The following is a 20,208-nucleotide window of genomic DNA, read 5'->3' on the forward strand; positions in this document are numbered from 1 at the left end:
CTGATCTAGTATCTTTGTAAGGCAAAAAATAGTTTAGCAAGAACAAGGTGTCATGCTTGTTCCTGTAAGAGAAGCTTCTCATCTAATCATGGTAGAGACTAACCATTCCTTAAAGTTAATGGCTTTTCTCTCATATTAAATTTTTTTTTCATAGGTTTTCAAAAATACACAGCCTATTTGAGAGTCATATCATAATAGTGTAGGATAACTATACTTCACATTTTCTTTTATACAGGGTAGTCCTGGTTTACCAGGAGATATTGGCCAAAAGGGTGATCTGGGACCTCCAGGAGTTCCAGGCGTTCCAGGTGAGAAGAAAATTTACCATATTCTTAAAAAGTATGCAAAGAAGTCTCTTTCATATCCTCAAAGATGCTCAAAGAATGTTGATCTATGTTGCATCTATGAGCATCTATGTTACAAATTATTGAAACAGGACATTGAAAGCTGCATCAAAAAGCGTACAAGAACATTGAGATTTTCCTCAAGGTTTTTTGCCTTTTGCCCGTTTTCTTGCTTTGCCAATTTTAAGTGTGCACTTGCTTTAAAAAGTGGATGTAAAATCAATTGTTTAGACATTACCAGTCAAGCATCTTCAAGATTTTCTTGAGAATTGGAGAGGCACATGTTATAGCTATATTTCAGGAAACACGAGCTCAGTATGTCTCCATTGTTGACTACATTGCTGCTACTATCACCATCATATACATGAAAACACCACGTGTATGAAAAATGCAGTTATTAATAGAAAAAAATTAATTCTTACAATTTAGAGAAAGATATTATTTATTAAAGTAAGATAAATTTGTTTTCAGTCATTATTTCTTTGGTGACTTAGTGCTGTTGTTTGTATCTTGTTCTTGCAAACAGCTTAAAAGTACTTGTGTGAATAAAGTCATGGCCCTTACGTGATTATGGGGGTCATACATAATTATTCTGCACATATCCTTCCAAATCAAGAAATTATTGAATTTTCATGTAAATATTTCCTTTGACTTCAGGTGCAACAGGACCTCCTGGCTTTCCAGGCCTTAAGGGTGAGCGAGGTGACCAAGGTCTTCCTGGATCTAAAGGTATAATATAAAGACTTGCTTTTTTTCCCAGATGTTGTTGTTAAAATGGTTATTTGTGACTAATCAATGGATATGTCCCTCCGCCTTTTATTCAGTGTAAAAAGGTAGAATGTGAAACCAGATGTCATGGTATCAGCGTCTGAACGGTTAGATTAGATTTAAGTATTGGGTAGAGACTGAATGTATTTATCTCCTGCTCTGAAAAATCAATACTGAGGTTTTGTCATTATTAGAACCTTTAAATGGTATATCCTAGAACCATAGAATCATAGGATGGTTTGGGTTGGAAGGGACCTTTAGAGATCATCTAGTCCACCCCCCCCCGCCATGGGCAGGGACATCTTTCACTAGATCAGGTTGCTGACCTTGAACACTTCCAGGGATGGGGCATCCACAACTTCTCTGGGCAACCTCTTCCAGTGTCTCACCACCCTCATTGTAAAAAAAATTATTCCTTAAATCCAACCTAAATCTACCCTCTTTCTGTTTAAAACCATTGTCCCTTGTCCTGTCACTCCAGACCCTGGTAAAAGATATCTCTCTGTCTTTCTTATAAGTCCCCTTTATATATTGAAATGCCACAATAAGGTCTCCCTGGAGCCTTCTCTTCTTCAGGCTGAACAACTCCAATTCTCTCAGCCTTTCTTCATAGGAGAGGTGTTCCAGCCCTCTAATCATTTTCATGGCTCTCCTCTGGATGCGCTCTAACAGGTCCATGTCTTTCTTGTACTAGGGACCCCAGAACTGCATACAGTACTCCAGGTGGGGTCTTATGAGAGCAGCGTAGACGGGGAGAATCACCTCCCTCCACCTGCTGGCCACGCTTCTTTTCATGTAGCCCAGAATATGATCGGCTTTCTGGGCTGCAAGCACACATTGCTGGCTCATATCCAATTTTTCATCTACCTGTATCCCCAAGTCCTTCTCTGGGGGGCTGCTCTCAATCCATTCATCCCCCAGTCTGTACTGATATTTGGGATTGCCCCAACCCAGGTGCAGGGCCTTGCACTTGGCCTAGTTGAACTTCATGAGGTTCACATTCTCCCACTTCTCAAGCGTGTCAAGGTCCCTCTGGATGGCATCCCTTCCCTCTAGTGTCTTGACTACACCACTCAGATTGGTGTCATCCGCAAACTTGCTGAGGGAACTCCATGCAATCTAAGGTCTGGAAAGCTATTTCAGTCCTTGGGAGGCCTGTTTGGGTGGAGATACCAGCACAGACAAGCTGTAGTGCTTCCATTTGGATTTCAGCCACAGCCATGCAGTTGCGGTGGTGGACACCATTTTCTTTCAGCAGGTCACAGTCTCCTTACAGTTCTTAGAAAAAGAGTCCACTTAAAAAATGGTAATTCTTTTGAAAGATGTCATCCTTCTAATTCTAAATCCCTGGAGACCTCAAGCTTCTGGGTAGGCTTGCACAGCCATCAGTTAGTTGGCGTGACTATTGGGGCTGCAGCCTAAGCCTGCTGGTGAGCAGAGCAGGCAGCAGCCCGATAACTGGCAGAGTGTGCAGCTCTTCTGAGCAAAATGCCGTGCAAACTGCCGATGCCACCCCCAACAGATGCCACCCCCTGTTTGCGCACCCTGGTCGCAGTGCTTCTGGTCAGAGCTACATCTGTGGGCGTGCTCTGTCCTGTCTGATGCGAGATGGGAATGTAGGAGGTAGCAATATGGTTTTCAGCAGCAGCATGTGCAGCTACTTAGGTGTTACCAGAGGCTTGTCAGTGGCAGGGGCCCAGCCCAGGCTGTTTCCCCCCTTGTGCCTTGAACCCCGTTGTCTTCTACCCTCAGTCAGCTTTGGGTTTGGCTTCTTAACAGGTATGACTCTACCCAATGCACATATAAAGTCTTGGACACATTGATATGTTGTAGCTATGGGCTCTGTCTATTCTCTGACTACATAAATGGCAATACAAGGTAACATTGTTTTCTCACTTTTTTATTGTGCAATACTAAATATGTGCTGATTTCCTCTGTTAACTTTGGCAGGTTTACAAGGCCCACCAGGCCCGCCAGGTGCTTTTCAGCTTGTTAAAGGGGATCCTGGCTTACCTGGCCCAGTAGGACCAGTTGGTCTCAAAGGATTCCCGGGAATTCCAGGTCCCAAAGGACAGCAAGGTGAGAGTTTCTAACTTGGCAGCAGAAATACATTTTAAGTAATGTAAAAATAGACCAATGGTACGCTAGACACTAGAGATTTTTGGTATAATATTATCCAACTTTTTCTAACCCACTTAAATTGTGTCAGCGATGAGGAACAGAGTCCTTCTTTTTGAAGCTCATCCAAAGGAGTCCCAGAAACAGATGCCTTCCTAGTGATTTTTTTATAGGCTCTCACTCTGCAGTCATCACATCAGTATCTGAGATCAGCCATAAGCAGAATGACTTGCAACATACTGCTCATCCTTTCCCCAGAGTGTATTTGTTAGGGTATCTTCCGTCTTTAGTGTTGAATCCAAACTTAATTACTGTGTGTCTCTGGGAGAAGACAAGCATGATGAAAACCACGTTGATCTTGGAGTGGAAAGTGCTTCCTGAGGAAGCTTGTTCCATAGTCCTAGATTTCATCTCTTAGTCCAAACATTGCAATTTTTATAAAGAAAAGACGAACTGCAAAAATTAAACACATTAGGGAATAAGAGAATGTAGCAAAGGGTAAGACAAATGAAATGCTGGCACAAGGACACATGTCCTTCAGAATCACAGGACATGGAGAGTGGGAGCTCAGAAGTGTTCTTAAGCTATTAAGATTCTAAAGGAAAGCTTTGTTCCTGATTGTTTTATGAGAAGGTGATGGGAAATTATGGTGCAATGTAATGGAGATCTTCTTTCTATTTAATATAAAAGATAGGGAAGTTTGCTCTTGAAGGTGGGGTGACAACTCTGCAACTGCTGTCCATTAGGAAATAGCTATGAAATAATCTCAGCGATTAAACACAGCATGGGTTTGCTTTTATGGGATCTGTCACTGTTCTCTAGTAGTCAGTTCAATACATGAACACAATATTGCTTTTTGAGTGATCAGGAAAAGGACAGCTGTGACTATCTAAAGCTTCTGATGTGCCACAGAAATGTTGGTGTGGTGCTGATGGTATTAACTTATTTTTCCCAAAGTCAGAGTTACTGAGTTTATGTAGGACTCAAAGCATCCCTAGAAATCAATGAAGGGAAGACATAATATATGTCTGAAAACCTGTTTGGGAAGAAGCTAAGAGAATACTGATTTTCCCACTGTTCATGACCCTACTTTTTTATGGTCTGTTTTTGATTGGGTCATATGATAAGCAGAGATGGAAGAGATTGCTGCCCTTCCTTTTCATACTCCAGGCAAATACTAGTTATTTTAGAAGCACACCCTCTGCTTACTTCTCTGTTCTTCTCTACTATAATCACTTCACCTGCAGTAACCCACATATGTGCTCTAGATATTGAAATATATGCACTGAATCTGCATGAGTTTAGTTTATGCTGAGGTGTACCTATGCTGTACTGTATTAAAAGCCAGAAAGTCAGAACTAACATGAAGTAATATCCAGTAATAACTATTCCTTGTTTTTCAACAGGGGTGACAGGACCTTCAGGTGTACCTGGACCACCTGGTAGTCCAGGGTTTGATGGTAAACCTGGGCAAAAAGGAGAAGTTGGTCCTTATGGTCCCCCAGGTAAGCCCATGAGTTCTCCAAAGACTTGATTCTTTCATAGAAAAATAACGTAGGAGATTAGGTGTGAAGGTCTCTAATTTCACTTCTTTAGTTACATAGGCAGAGTACTGCTGTCTGTGGAGATAAAAGGAGACTCTCTGTATTGTAGGGCCCAGAGGATTCCCTGGTCCACCTGGCCCTGAAGGTTTGCCTGGAGCTATGGGCCCACCAGGTGCACCATCTGTTGCTCATGGCTTCCTTGTTACCAGACACAGTCAAACTACTGAAGAACCATCGTGTCCATTTGGAACAAGGCTGATTTACCATGGCTACTCCTTGCTTTACGTACAAGGCAATGAAAGAGCACACGGCCAAGATCTGGGTAAGTAGAGACCAAATTAGAATTCAATTAGAATTATTACAAACCAAATGTTTCTTTAATTTGTAGAACTGTATTGAACAAACCTGGGTAATTATTCTTGGCTAACTGGTGCTTCATTATGCCTTCTAGGTTGGTACAAATAATGGTTTGGTGTATAGTGGAAATAGTGTCCGTTTATTTAAGAAAGTCTTTATCAAAGCCTTTGACATGGTCATCCGTAGTATCTTTGTAGTCAAATTAGTGAGGTATGGGCTGGCTAAGTAGGTGATAAGGTGAGTGGAAAATTGGTGGGTCCATCAGGCTCAGAGGGATGTGATCAGATGTACAAAGTCTGAGTGGTGGTTGTTGATTAGTGATGTCCCTCAGGAATTAGTACTGGGCCAATACTGTTTAATGAAGTTATTAATGACTAGTGTGATGGGATAGAGTGCACTCTTAGCAAGTTCGTGGGTAATGCCGGACTGGGAGGAATGGTTGATTCCCTAGTGGACACAGCTGCCATTCAGAGGGACCTAGTCAACCTGGAGAAAAGTGCTGAGAAGAACCTCAAGAGGTTCAGTAAAGGCAAATGCAAAGGGATACACCTAGAATGAAATAACCTCATGCAACACAACAGACTGGGGACTGACTGCTATTTCCAGTAGCAGCAGTACAGGCTGCTAGAAAGCTGCTGTGCAGAAAAGGACCTGGGAGTCCTGGTGAGCAACACTGAACATGAGTTAGCAGTATGCCCTTGCAACAACTACCCCATTCCCCACTGCATAACCTACTGGGCTCTATTGGCAAAAGTGCAACCCGCAGATGGAGGGAAGTGATTCTTCCCTTCTGTTTGGCAGTTGTGAGACCGCATCTGGTATATTGTGCCCAGACTTGGGCCTCCCAGAACGAGGAGGACGTTGATATACCACAGTGAATGCAACAGCTAGCTACTAAGATGGCTAGTGGGGTCTGGACAGTTTGATGGAACTGGGCTTGCTCACCCTTACCAGAAATTTAGGGGGAGGCCTTTATTGCTGTCTACAGCTGTCTACAGGGAGGGTAGAGAAGATGGAGCCAAACTCTTCTCAGAGGGGCTCAGTGACAGAAGCAGCAATGGACACAAGTATGAGATATATTCCAGTGAAACATAAAGAAAAGCTTTTTTACCATGCTGATGCTCAAACACTGGAACAGGACCCCAGAGAGCTGAATCTCTTTCTTTGGAGATACTCAAAACTCAGCTGGCTATGGACCCAAGCAACCTGATCTAACTGGCAAGGGGTTAGGATAGATGAACTCTAGAGGTCTTTTCCAACCTAAGTTATTCCATAATTCTACAGGCAAGACTGGGCTACTCCTTGCCTTCCCCTGTTCCTTCCTTATGGAGCTAAGAGAAGTCACTTCCTCTGAGAGAACTGGGCCCTCCAGAGCAAGTGTTGTCTGCTTTTTAGCTGCTCCTGGAAATATTTGTTTGGCAGTTGGCAATGGTTTAACAAAATTGATTAACAAGTAACCTTTCACTTAATATTTCAGGCACAGCAGGAAGCTGTCTTCGTAAATTTAGTACCATGCCTTTCTTATTCTGCAATATCAACAACGTATGTAACTTTGCATCAAGGAATGACTATTCCTACTGGCTGTCCACTCCTGAACCCATGCCAATGAGTATGGCTCCTATCACTGGTGATAATATCAGACCATTCATCAGCAGGTACGGTTTCAGTTCTGCTGTGTTTGTAAAATGAAGAAGCCTGTGAAAAGTATGTATGGTACTTATCTTTTTGGAAAAGGCTTTTAATCTGTATATTTTTATTTCCTGCCTTTAAATTTGAAGTTTGAGTTCCTTTGATGAAATGTTTCAAAGTGTGCATGTTTTCAGTTTAGACTTTGATCAAAAATAAACCCATTTTGGGGGAAACCCAAACAAATAGAGTAGTCTATTTTGAGTCTAATTGAAATGAAAAGATTTACTTTGAAATGATGTTTTGCAAAAGCTATGATGTACTTTGAAGGAGAAAAAGTTTTGTATTTATTCACAATCCTTGTCCAAAACAGTTCTTCTCTTTTTGACTCGCCATAGCTAGAAGCTGTTTAGGTTTTTGAAACTTGAGAAACTTTTTTAGGTTTTAAGCTCAGTTTCCTTTTGTTTGAAAATGGTAGCATTATTTATCATATAGTAGACTGCCAGGCTTCTTCCATTGTTTTGGACATACTGCTTGAATACAGCCATTATTGTCTGAATTAAAGGAAATAGTTGCAAAATCAATCACCTATTTTTTAATAATTCCGGATTCTCAGCTAGCATGAAGTGTGGCACTTAAATCAGACATAACTGTTCTGCACCAAAGCAACATGTTGAACTTTTGGTCCATTTTAAATTTTAAGGCCACTAGCAAAAAGTGTCCTGGTGTAATATTCCCAGTGCTGAAGACAGAGGTGCGAGCAGGAGTGTGGTGAACTGTACCACTGTCATTAGATAAGTCTGACAAGGGAATCTCCAACTTATAACTTAAATGATAAATAGGCATTACTATGATTCCTATCATTGCTTCTAATCCGTATCAGCTCTTGCTGATCCCTCTTCCTGCCATATAAAGTGAATGGGAGTGGAGATTGCTGTTACTGTTTTCTTGGGTCTCTGTATACCATCCAAGAGAAAGGACAATTCAAATCATCAGTGGGTTGTAGTCTTGACATCTTGGTATGTTCAAAAAACTATTTGGCTCTACTGCAAAAACATTTTATATTTATTTTGCATAACAGAATCCTTCTTGTGTCTGCAATTGTACTCTGTACTCTGGTTTTGGTTTAGTGCCATAGAAATTGGTATGCCTTGAAAATGAGTGGGCAGGTTGAGGGCAAGATTCTCAAGAGAGACTATAGTTTTTGTTGGTCTTACTTTTTTGGTTGTTCATTGGATGTGAATGGAAGGGGCTTGACTTTCAGAAAAATTCAAATGACCAACTTCTGAAATTCATGTTCTTTTTATGCCATCCCTGATCAAGCACCCAAAATAACCTTTAACAATCACTTTTGAAACACTTGCTCAAGGAGGTACTCACCAACATTTTGCCTTATATATACAGAGTAGGTTTTGCACCATAAAAATGTATATGTGTGTGTATATATATGTATATGTGTGCATGTTTGTGTGTATGGGTTTTTCTGCTTTTAGCCACAGCAGAGAGTGAGATAATTGTAAGACACATTTTTTTAAACCAGCAAGGAATCTGAGAAGACTATTCTTTCAATTTATTTTATTAGTTGGGGCTTTTAAACCAACAGTTTTCCCTGTCCAAAAATTGAAAAGGTGTAGAAGTGTCACTTGCTGCCTGGGGTCATGGGACTTCTTTTCATGTAAGGCCTTCCACTGAAATACCAGAAATCTCTTGAAGCAAAGCAGAGGTCCAAGAAAAGAGGCAGCTTTACATTCTTCTTTTAACTTACTCTTTCATTGATGTGTTTCTTAAAATAACTGTCTTGCTTCTGCACTAAAGATGAAGGCAGTAGGTATGAAAGCAGTCTTCACAAGTCAGAAATAGAAGGCTTTCATTCTGAATTCCTTTGCTTCTGTGCATTTTCCAGAATCCAACTTAATCCATTTTGCACTTGATTCTTTTCACCGCTCTGATAATAGGAATCAGACTGTTTAGTTCTAAGTGTCTGTTTTGAATCATTTTCATCGCTGCTAACTGCAGTAGCCAATTTAGGAGTTGTACAAGAAAAAATGGATTATGTCTACCAAATTCCTTATTACCAGCTCCCATATTAAAATTTCCAGACCAGCTCACATTTTTTATGATTCTCCTGTGAAGGCGCAATTGGTCATTGGATTATTCAGTAACCTAGAAGTTCTGAGACACAATTAATTTATCTAAAGTAAAAGAACTGGTGCTGCATAGCTTTCTGAAGAGTTGCTTTCAAGTTCATTGTTCAAATTACTTTGCTGGAAATCTCTTACTGGAGATAAAGACCACAAATGTAAATAAAAGCCACTTTCAAGGAAAATGCATGGGGAAGAGTCTGCATTAGATCAGATTAGCAATGATTACCTTTGTAAGACATTTTACAGAGAGATGGCTTTCTCTCTGGAAGTCACTCAGGGCTATGTTTAGGATGATGAATTGCTGTTACTTGTCTCTGATCACAGTAGACCACTTTTAAGTGATACTTGCTGAGTTACAATGTTTGGCTATTTGCCTCTCATGTTCATGACATTGAGCACTTTTAGAAACTACAGTACAAATGGGACTAGAAAAAAACAAATACGTTTAAATATTCAGATAAGAGGTCTCTTGTTCTTTGCTCATAGGAAAGCTAATAGGAATAAGACTTAATAGTTAAGCTGTCCCTAAGTAAATGAGAAAAAAAAAAAGGTTGTTTTTCTAAAAGAAATGTTTTGATTTTCCTTTGTTTTTGAAGGTGACAACGTTTTCTAATTCAAGATTCCTTAAAGAAAGTAACTTCTGAAAAAAGAAGAAGTATTAATCCTCAAGTGCATGTCGCTCATTCATGTCTTGGTCTTTCTAGATGCTCTGTGTGTGAAGCTCCTGCTATGGTAATAGCCGTTCACAGTCAAACAATTCAAATACCACCATGTCCTGAAGGCTGGAGTTCACTTTGGATTGGTTACTCCTTTGTCATGGTAAGTGCACTGGGGCATACTTTGAGCTGAGAAAAGCATTTGTTTCACACGTCTGATCTACACTCCTGCTCTGGGAAAGTTAATATCTGACTATGTCACCTCAGGTCTTAGGAGGGCATTAGACCTCTACCCTTTCTGGTGACTTTAAAAAGATTCTGGTTAATTACTAAATGAGAATAATGCAATAGCAATTAGTTGTTCACTTTTGGTTCACAGCTTTCTCTCTTGTTTGCAGCTCCAGCATAGGATCCATGTGCTGAATAAATTAGGAAATTAGCATAGTTTTCCATTGTCCTTCTACATCTATGTTGCAGTAGCTTCCTAGAGTGGTAGCATATCAGTGCCTGTCCTCTTCCCACTTTTTGATAAATAAGCCTTCAGTTTTGAAATGGCATTTTTGACCTGTTATCCAGTTTCTTCAGCTGTATCTATACTAGTGAAATAAATAGGACCAAGGAGTGGCCTGGAATAGCCACTTTGTGGTCCACCATAGTGGTTAGTTGTTAGCATGCTTCCTGTCATGCTCACAGCCTATATGAACAGCCACTCTCCCAGGCAAGGTCAGGGCATGGTCTGAGAAACAGTGTGGATCCAGAGCTGCTAGCACTCAGCAGTGGGAGAGAGGCCACTGTGATGTGGGGCAGGAACTGGGTTAAGCTTTTTGGATATAAACCATACCAGTCTGTATGCCTTCTGCGCCGGAGAGCTGGCCGTGGCCTGTTGCTAGCATAGAAATAGCTTGGGTCCTACTGTCAGTCCTGAAGGATTTCTATGCATACAGGTGCCCTGAAGTTGATATTGCTGGTTATCCTGCCATTAAGCGAGAGAACCCAGTGCCACCTCTGGAGCCCTTCAGCTCCACCTTCTTGTTCCTCCTTGAGCTGAGGGACAAAACAGCAGACGGACACAACAGAGGACAAGGAGAGGCATGTGAAGAAATATTTGTGCGAGAGAGTTAATAGGTGGTGTAGCAGAAGAGGTAAAGAGTCCCTCTCTGACTGATGCTTTTGCATTTTTCTAGCACACCAGTGCTGGTGCGGAGGGCTCTGGCCAGGCCCTGGCATCTCCTGGTTCCTGCCTAGAGGAGTTTCGCAGCGCTCCCTTCATTGAATGCCATGGCCGGGGCACCTGCAATTATTATGCAAATGCGTACAGCTTCTGGCTTGCCACTATAGAGAGGAATGAGATGTTCAAGTAAGTTCATGATTTATTTATCAGTATTTGAGACTCAGTCAAGCCTTGTCACTAAATAAGAGAAGTATTGTTTGAATATAATACATGGTTCAAGTATTGGCTGTGCCCCAGCCTGGTTAGTATATGCAGTTAATGATTTTCATAACAAAAAGAAAAAAATTATAATAGCTTTTGGGGGAATTAATGAATGTCTCTTCCATTAGTGTTTACAATGTGTCATTTGTACCTGGTATTTTGCTTTTCAGAATAACCTAACAATGTTTGCATTTCCACTATGTTTGATTGTATTCACTGAATCGTAACTGGGATAGGCTGACATACTGATCAAAATTAAGTTAGAATATAACATTCCCCCTAGTGGATGTTAACACATAATAGAACCACTTGAAATTAGTGCAGGTGTTGAACTAAGTGAGCTGAACAATTATTTACCTTTCCCTAATGTTGGAGGAAGTATGTCTGAATAAAATGCAGCTGAAGGCAGAGGCCTTAGGCATTTCTTCAGTCACGCTGAAGTTCTAATTTCAGGAATTAAGTGGCAGTAGGCTTTGTTCTGGTCTCCTGCACATAAGTATTTTTCAACACCATCTAATTTGTTCCGTATGAATGTTATTAATATGTAGCATATAGACCAGTTCCCAGGTCTGCATGGCTTACCTGATTAGCAAACATTCCTCTGGAGTGCAGGCAAGCATCCTCTTCCACTGCAGTCCAGGCTGCTGCTCCTGGTACCCTTCATCTAGTACCCTTCATCTCTTCATGTCTTCTAGATCTGTGAATGCTCCTTAGCCTGTCTCGGTCAAAATAAAACAAGTTATTTAGCCATTTTTGACTGTTTGTCTATGAGATAGTTGTCAACTGAGTAGGCAGAAAAATTGAACACTGGGACTAATTATCACTGGGGCTGTGATAATCTCATCAACCAGAAAAGCTACTACTGAAAGAGCCCATTTGTCAACACTGGGGTAAGCACTGGCTCCCTAGGAAAGAGGAAAGCTGGTCAGAGGAAAATTTAGAGGAGTCAGCGCTACAGTTGTTTGTATTCATTGAGTCCTCCCAGAGACCTGTCAACTTCATACCCATTTCTGGCTACAAACTGTATCTCAAATTAATAAAATAATCCCAGATCAGGGTACATGTCCTACTGTCATAATTCACAAATACTCTTCAGTTTCCTATACGCTCATAATCCTTTTTAAAGAAAAATGTTAAATGTAAGCAGACATTTGTCTGAAAATGCTTTATTTACAGTTGCTAGGAGTAACTCCTTATGAGAGGTTAGAGACTTTGGTCTAACCTCTAACCTTTAAGACAAAGTCTTAAAGACTTTGGTTTGTCTTTCTATACGACATCACATAATTGCCTTTGCTGGCTTTTCATTTTTCTGTAAAGTCACAAGAGTTAGCAGAAACTCATGAACAGTCAAATGTCTTCAGTTTCTTCGCCTGATTGTTTTTTACTACCCAAATTCCAGCATGTTTTCAAACTGCTGATTAAGCAGGTAGTGTTTTCTGGTTAAGAAAACGTTCAGTCTCATGACAGAACTGAATTCTGAAGTAACTGGAAGTGGACGGTGTTTAAAACTAATCTTGTGATAGTTTGTGACCAAACTTGAAAGTGAATATACATCAGAGAACTTAGGGACACCTTGATTCAGCACAGCTTAAAGAGGCACTTGGCTGCATGCAAAGTTTGTGTTGTCAATTATGAACCTGAAAACTGACTGTTTGTATCGGCAATTGTTAATGGGTCTTTTCCTTTATTTATTTTTAATAGGAAACCGACTCCCTCAACTTTGAAAGCAGGGGATCTGCGCTCAAATGTTAGCCGTTGTCAAGTCTGTATGAGAAAAACATAATGACTTTTGAATTTCAACTAATTTCACACAATATGGTGCTATTCGTTTAACAGCAATGAAGCCTAGACATATATCATATGTACCTCATTGTTGTCCAATATGAAAACAGTAAAGTGCCTTTTAGGAACTTGCATAACTAACACACACTGCTTTACTGGCCCTGTCCTTGCTGAAGAAGAAAAGAGACAACAAAGATAAGCTTCAAATGTTGACATGCCAAATGGCACTTTTGATCAAAATATATCTATTTTTTATATAAATGCAATGCACTGATAGAATAAAAAGTCAGCATTTATCCAGAAAAAATGCAAAGGTGCTAGGAGGTGTGCAGTTCTGCCTTATACTGTTTGACCACCCTTTCTCATTCTTGTATTATATATTTAGATTCATTTTTCTTCCCCAGATAAGTTTGTTGTTACCGTTACCTAGGTGTCTCAAAATCCCAGACTCTTGGGTATGTACTTATTGTTCCTGTACAAAGCAATACTAATGTAAAAAAGAGTTTTGGGATTACAGACTGTAGTTAAGCAACATGTAACCATCTTTTCACAACATAGAGTGCCATCCTGCAAACCTTTGCTTCTGTTTGTAGTCTTTAGTGCTATTGGTTTTAATGGGACTACATCTGGAAGAGATTGCCAAATTGGTTTCCCAAATAGGCAAGTAAGTGTGTCTGCTATGTTGGTACTATGCAGCTTCTTTATGCAGTAGAACAAACTTTCCTGTGGAATAAAGAATGATCCAGCATGGTCAAGAAAAAAAATATATATAAATATTTTAGTAATTTATATAGATGTCAACCATTAGGCAAATCAAGCTCTGAGTTTATCATTTCAAAAAGAAGCTTACAAAAGTTTTCTTCTTTTCAGTGTCATGAATTAGATGTTAAATGCCAAAATATGATGTGAAATGTTCATTTTACATAGGCCATTTTAATGCTGAAGTTGCAGAGACTGAACCCAGGTTAATAGCTATTTGTGTTTATTATAGTAAATCCTGCTTTGAGCTTATAGTCTTTATTCTGTATTTAATATTTTTCAGGGTTTTAAACACTACTCATACACTGAATGACTTGATTTTCAAAAGTGTAAGGCCTTAATTTTGTTAATATTGTGCCAAAAAAATTCTTCAAAGTGGCCTCAGAAATATTTCTAAAGAATTTCTATGCAATGTTACCATTGTTTCAGCACATCTCTGTCCAAAAGTGTTTTATAGACTATTACAATGCAAATACCAAAAGATTTTTGCAAATGCCAAGGCCTTTGTGTAATTTCTTACATGTGTATTTCTTAAGAATTCAAGTTCGTAATAAAACTATTTGTGTAAAAAAAACAGAAGAAAAGAAAAAGTTTTTACTAATTTGTTACTAGCATTCATTTACAGCAATGAATTAATTTTTAATAAGCCACCAATAAATGCACAAGCTTGATGCAATCCTAGATTATTTTTGTTTTGCACATCTTTCAGATGTACAAAGCATCTTCAAAAGGGGGAAACAGAACAGTGTATTGACACCTCTATTGTTACCTTGTAAGAACTGGTACTGACAGACAAAACGGGGGTTACGCATCTATTACTGAAATATGTTTGATGTGAACAGGTTACAAAAATCTGCTAGCTTCATCTTAGCTCATGGGAAGCAATCAAGTTATACACATTTTTCACTCTTCCCTTGAATTTTTCATGCACATATCAGAAGTGAATTATACAGGATAAAAATTAAAATATCTCATATAATTTTGCTTGTAAGTGGGCAAGGTGAATCTTGGCTCTGGTTGTCTGAAGAGGAAATGGGCTGTGATATCTTTTTCCTTGGCAAAAGCACATAATTTGTTAATGTTTCATGTTGTTTTCCCAAATTTGTGAAGAGGCTGCTGCTGCTGCTGCTGCTGTTCTGAACTCACTTTCACTTAAAATCCTTGAGGACATTGGCTGGCCAAATGACGGAGGGCCCCTGGATGGAAACTGGCTGTTTCCTATAGTGCTGATTCTTAACTCTCATGGAAGTTTTGACAGATGATAATTTTATTTCTAAATGACCAGTCCTCACAAAAGTCCCTTACTGGCCTATAAAATCCAAGAGTCTGCTTATGTCTAATCAGGCTCTTGCAGGGTTTTCCAAAGTGCCACTTGTTATTCAGAAGAAGAGGAGAAGAGTATAGGGTGATTCCTTGTGGCATCTAGGAAGAATTAAGCAGACATTCAGCCTTCTCTAACTCAGAGGATCCAAGCTGCTGTTTGGACTTTTTAATTGCACTCTACAGCTTATCTCCTGGTCAGCTAGGGATTTAATTTGCTTGGTTCGAATTATCTCAGAACTGACAGACAGCTGAATTTATAAAGTCCTGCATGTATGTTTAAATCAAATCCGTGCATAAGAATACAATTCCTTTTGCTAGTGAAGGGACTACTCACTGCAGCTGGATGTGTACTAACCTGTGTTTTCTCAACTAGGAGCATTTTGGAAACCAAGTCCTTTGAAAATTCTCAAAAACTGTTTGAACTATAGTTTGATGTCTTACTTACCTGGTAGTAGTTATTTATTCTGTAACCCCCAGCTCATAAAATGGCCTAAACTATTGTCATGCTAAAGATGCTATTTCTACTTAAGTCAATGAGTAGACTTTTCAGTGGTTATCGCATACCAATCAGATCTACTGAAAATGTGAACATTAGATTTTGATGCCCTGCGTGAGGAGAAGCGTGAAGCACTTTCTTGCTTTCAAAAAATCTGTGAGTACCCCCTATTCAGTCATTTATGGCCAGCATTGTCGCTACAGTACAATTTATTGTGTGAACAGGCAACTGCAAACACATCATTTGTAAAATTGTCTTGCATAAGCTTAAATTTCAGGAGAAAGCTTTCCTAAAGAAGTACAGCTTGTTTAGTAGGCCTGACTGTTTTTGAATGCAGTACTTGAAGAGTAACTTTCATGACCCAAATAAACACATTTCTAAAACAGCAGGTGGTGCCCTTGCTCTCTTTGTGGTAAGATTGGTACTAACAACTTTACACTAACAAATGCCTTGTTCTCTAATCCACTAACATGTAAAGCAGCCTGACAGTTCTCTTTTTTCCCAAGCCTCTGTCACTGTTCTGACATGTTCTAGTCACCAGCAATTTTCCTTCTGAAAGAGGAATGGAGCAGTCTTCAGTAAAAAAAAATAAATATTCTACTCACAGACAATTTAAAAACAGAATATAATGAAATAATCCAATATATGTTTTGAAACAAATGATCTCTTAGCCTGTGTGTCTTTTCTGACAGATGTACATTCAGTTTATAATTATATCTTTTATCCTTTTCATAGTGGTAACTTCCTTGATGAAATACACTTTTTTCTATGAAACAGGACTCCTGAGAACAATATCCCCATACTAGACTCCCTGAGAAGCGATTGTATTAAAGCCATACCTTTTTATGACTGAAATCGTAAAGCTGCATGACTTTTTGAGAATTCCTCTCCTGCCTTTCATGTTTTACAAATCTTGAGTAATCTGCACTAACTACATAGGGTGGAACATAAACATGTAAAACACGGGGCCAGGCACGTGGGTCCCAGAGCACCCACTAAACCCAGTAAACAGAAAATATGGCACAAAGCAAGACCCCTGACAATTTGAAATCACAGCTGTCTTGGTGTCTGCCTGTATCTCCGTCCCTTGCTCTAATAACAGTGGTTGGCAATGCCTGCACTCGGACCTTCAGGGGGAGTCCAGCAGCGTTCTCCCCGAGGCTGCGGTGGAGCTTCCTCTCCCTTTGCTGTTCATGTAGTGGCAGTGATGTGCTGCCCACTGCATTTCTACCTCCTCATACAGAAACAATCTTTCTTATGAACTTCACATTCTGAATTCGATAACACAGTGAGAACAGGGGAGACCAGTGTGGATCCTTAAATGCATGCATCAGGCTCAGGCTGATGCTGAGGCCAGTTGATGGTCTGGGATAGAATTAATCATTATTAAGAAAAGAAGTATCCACTGGCCACACGGAAGCATTCAGCCTCTCTGTTTTCAGACTGAGGTAAGAGTGTACAGAGAAGGAAATCATTCCACCCATCCACTAGTTATAGTATAGTTTATTTAGTATGAATGTAATATTAATTGTGAGCTTGCAATATTGGGGGGGGGGCTGTACAGCATAATTATAAATAAAAAATAATATGCAAACTTACTTTTATCACTAACAGCTGACCAAGAAGCACCACATGTTATTTGTGAAAGATGTACTAACAGTCAGAACAACCTCAAAAAATAATTTCCTGAAAGTATACTTTTTTTAAACAATTCTCTTCCTTCAGAGTGTCAGAAGAAAGTCCTTCCAAAAAATGCAAGGAGGGGGTGTGTGGTTTTGTTATTTCTCTCTAGCAAACAATATGCTTGTTGTGTTGCTTGAGGTGTTAATACCTGTGGGAGGATAAATCACTACTACTTCTCATGAACTCAGAAATGCTTCCTATAGTAAAGATATTTCACCCAGCCAGGCTTACTGACACCACCCTCCGTCTTCAGCTCCCGCTGTAAGAGGATGTTACTCTGAGCTGAGTACTCTTACTTACATTTCAATGTTAATTTTTAAAGATATGTTCCTTTCCAACTTCTTATTGTCTTCAAACCAAAGAGAACAGAGCGTTGCTTTTATGTAAACAATCAAAAGATTTACAAATGTCTGAATCTTTTAGTTTTACGTATGTTAGAGAGCTGCCTTCATTTTCCTCTGGCTATATGCAGTCAGCTATATTTATTATAATTGGCGTGCAGAGGACAGAAGACTTGACAGAGTGAAAGTTATAGATGGAACATGATCATTTGATGCTCTGTCAACTCCTGTCTCGCCTAAGAAAACATGTTACGTTTCATGCAGAATTGTGGCAGGCTTCATTTGTCATCTCAGCTCCATGAAGTATGATTTACACTGTAGTAAATAAGCATGTAAAATGGCCTGGGCAGGGGCGAAAGTCCTTGTAAAACAGTTTAAAGAGCATTGATCAGACCTTTTTTATTATTCTTAACGCACAGCTTTTAGACCAGTGTAACTCACTGTATGCTTTCTCTAGAACACACCTCTCCGGCTCGCACCAAAGTGGTCATTTCTCACCATCGGTTCCTGGACGAGGTTCAAAGTGCAGAGTGCTAGCACATGCCCAGTGCTAGCTTCTGCCAAAGCTTTTGTTATCTTTGTGGGCATAGTAGCTGGCAGTGGAAGATGTTCCCCTCTTCCTATTTCCTCTAAATAATTACAGCAGCATTTTTTCCAGCCTAATTTTGGACATGAACCTGTTTGTGAGATGTGATCAAAGTGGCAACCAAATCATAGGGACTTGAAATGCAATCACATGAATCACATGTCAAGAATTGCTTCTGTGTACCGCTTTCAAAAATGTATCTGGGAATCCTCACACTATCTGCCATGCTCAGACACTGATTCCCAGGGGAGTCTCTGTAAGTATTGTTTTATAGTTCTGTTGAGATCTACCTCCTGTTATCATAGCATGGAAGATGTGTTGCAGCGTCTGCGGGAACTCTGACAGGTAAGACGGTGAGTACCAGACAGAAGTGAATGAAGACTCTTGGTAGCTCAACAGGCACATCTACAAACGAAATGACTGTTTGCTCTCATTTCCACATAGACTGACTATGGCTTTTTCACAGATTTTTTCACCACGCTTGATCAGCAATTGGGAACTGTCAACCGTCTCTGTTTGAAGCTAATACCATCTGGGCCTTTTAGCATTGTCCCTGAGCTAAGGGAAGGACCTAGCCCAGGGCAGTCAAAGATACACCCTGTCTTATTCTCAGCCCTCCCTTTGTCAATAAAAAACACATAGGAAAGGAAAGAGGTGCTGGCGTTCCAATAAAAATATACTGCAGCTCTCCTCCTCTTCTGTTCAAGGGCAAATCTTACTTCAGGCGAAGATGGTGAACTCTCTAAAATGGGAAGGAAAAATCTGAAATGGAAATTTGAGAAAATATTCTCTAGATAATATATTCACATTATACCAACAGTTACTCAGAGTAAGAAAGACAGTATCTGAAATGCTATAATCGCCTACGGTTATGAGGGAATTTGAGAGATTCCCCATAAAGATGGGGATTTCTTGACAGGAAAGCTACAGAAGTTATGAAGGCCAAATTGAAAAAACTACAGAAATCACACCGGTTGAGTAGACTGTCCTGAAGACAACCTTATACATTTGCCATAAAAATCATGTTCAGATTCCAAAGATTACTGTGATTGCTAGCGGTGCAAACCAGAAGCACAGCATTTCCTAGAGGAAGGCACTGTGACCTGGGGAGCACAGGGGGATAACTGGGATTCTGCTCAGGTGAGGTGCTTTGGAGCCCCTGCAAGGCTGCACTTACAGCCACTCAGAGAACCGACCTAAAAGATTGAGTAGGTCCTACTAGGCAAAGCCTGAGATTGTCTGAGAGGACATTTGTGAAGAGGATCCGGGAGCTATGACCAAGCGCTTGATTCACCGCTATGAAAAATAGGAGCTCTTCTGTGTAGCTTTAGTACGAATGCAGTTTTTGGTATGTTTTGTCCTGATCTATTGTAGTCAGAGAAATCTAGCCAGCACATGTATATTAATAGCTATTAGCAAGAAGTAGATTTCTTTCCAGAAACACAAAGTACAGTGGAAATTTTTAAACTTTTTCTCCTCTTTTTCAGGCAAATCGCAGAGAGAGAGAGAGAGAAATTTTGTAGTTGTTTGTTTGCTCTTGCAAGGCACTGAACATGACCCCTCAGGAATGCGTAGGAGAGGAAATGAAAAGCAGACGTGGGAAGCTGAAAAAGCAGCACTTCGCCTCTATCATTAAGTATATAATAAGGTAGATTACATCAGTTGTTGGCCTAGTCTCCCTGGTGAACAGGTGTCATAGATACAGCACCGTCTAATCAAATATTAACTCATCATGTGGCAGCAAGTACTAGGAGAGGGAACGTGTAAGATCATCTACCTCCTTTCACATGCGGCCAACTCTCTTCCGTGAGACACTGAGGTTCAGTAAAGGACATTCTTGTCATTCTTATGGAGTGAATCTAATTTTATATAGTTGCCTAGACTTGCGACAACCAGGTTTTTTTCTGCTTCCTATAACAAAAGTATGTTGGATACTAACATATGAACAGCCACAGACTCAGACAAAGGGTTATGTTTATGTACATAGTTATAAAGTAAACCCATAGGAGTTTAGTAGTAACTATCTTCAACCGTTAGTTAGAATAAACTGATATACAAGATTTTTGATTCATATATTTCTACGTTGTTCACAATTGCAAATAAATGCCATTGCTCCCATTTTACAAGGAGGAAAAATGGAAATGAAACTACATGCAGTTAGTTAGAAAAGAAGTCAGTCCTTAAGTCCTGGGCCAGGTCTGTCCCTGCTGGATCATGGTCTGCCCCAAAGTGTCTGGCACTCCTGAACA

General features: G+C 39.9%; 1 protein-coding gene across 1 annotated transcript in view; it reads left to right on the forward strand.

Moving 5' to 3' along the window:
• The window catches only part of COL4A1 (collagen type IV alpha 1 chain), a 130,500-nt gene extending 116,475 nt beyond the window's left edge, over positions 1-14,025 (forward strand). The window contains exons 44-52 of the mRNA XM_072849883.1: positions 236-308; positions 1,002-1,073; positions 3,063-3,191; positions 4,637-4,735; positions 4,884-5,096; positions 6,609-6,786; positions 9,606-9,720; positions 10,742-10,914; positions 12,691-14,025. Of these exons, the coding sequence (XP_072705984.1) occupies positions 236-308; positions 1,002-1,073; positions 3,063-3,191; positions 4,637-4,735; positions 4,884-5,096; positions 6,609-6,786; positions 9,606-9,720; positions 10,742-10,914; positions 12,691-12,772 (1,134 nt within the window). The 3' untranslated portion in view covers positions 12,773-14,025. The remainder of the gene's footprint in view (positions 1-235; positions 309-1,001; positions 1,074-3,062; positions 3,192-4,636; positions 4,736-4,883; positions 5,097-6,608; positions 6,787-9,605; positions 9,721-10,741; positions 10,915-12,690) is intronic.
• The last annotated feature ends 6,183 nt before the right edge of the window (positions 14,026-20,208 follow it).

Source organism: Ciconia boyciana, chromosome 1, assembly GCF_034638445.1.
Source record: "Ciconia boyciana chromosome 1, ASM3463844v1, whole genome shotgun sequence".
Classification (NCBI taxonomy): domain Eukaryota; kingdom Metazoa; phylum Chordata; class Aves; order Ciconiiformes; family Ciconiidae; genus Ciconia; species Ciconia boyciana.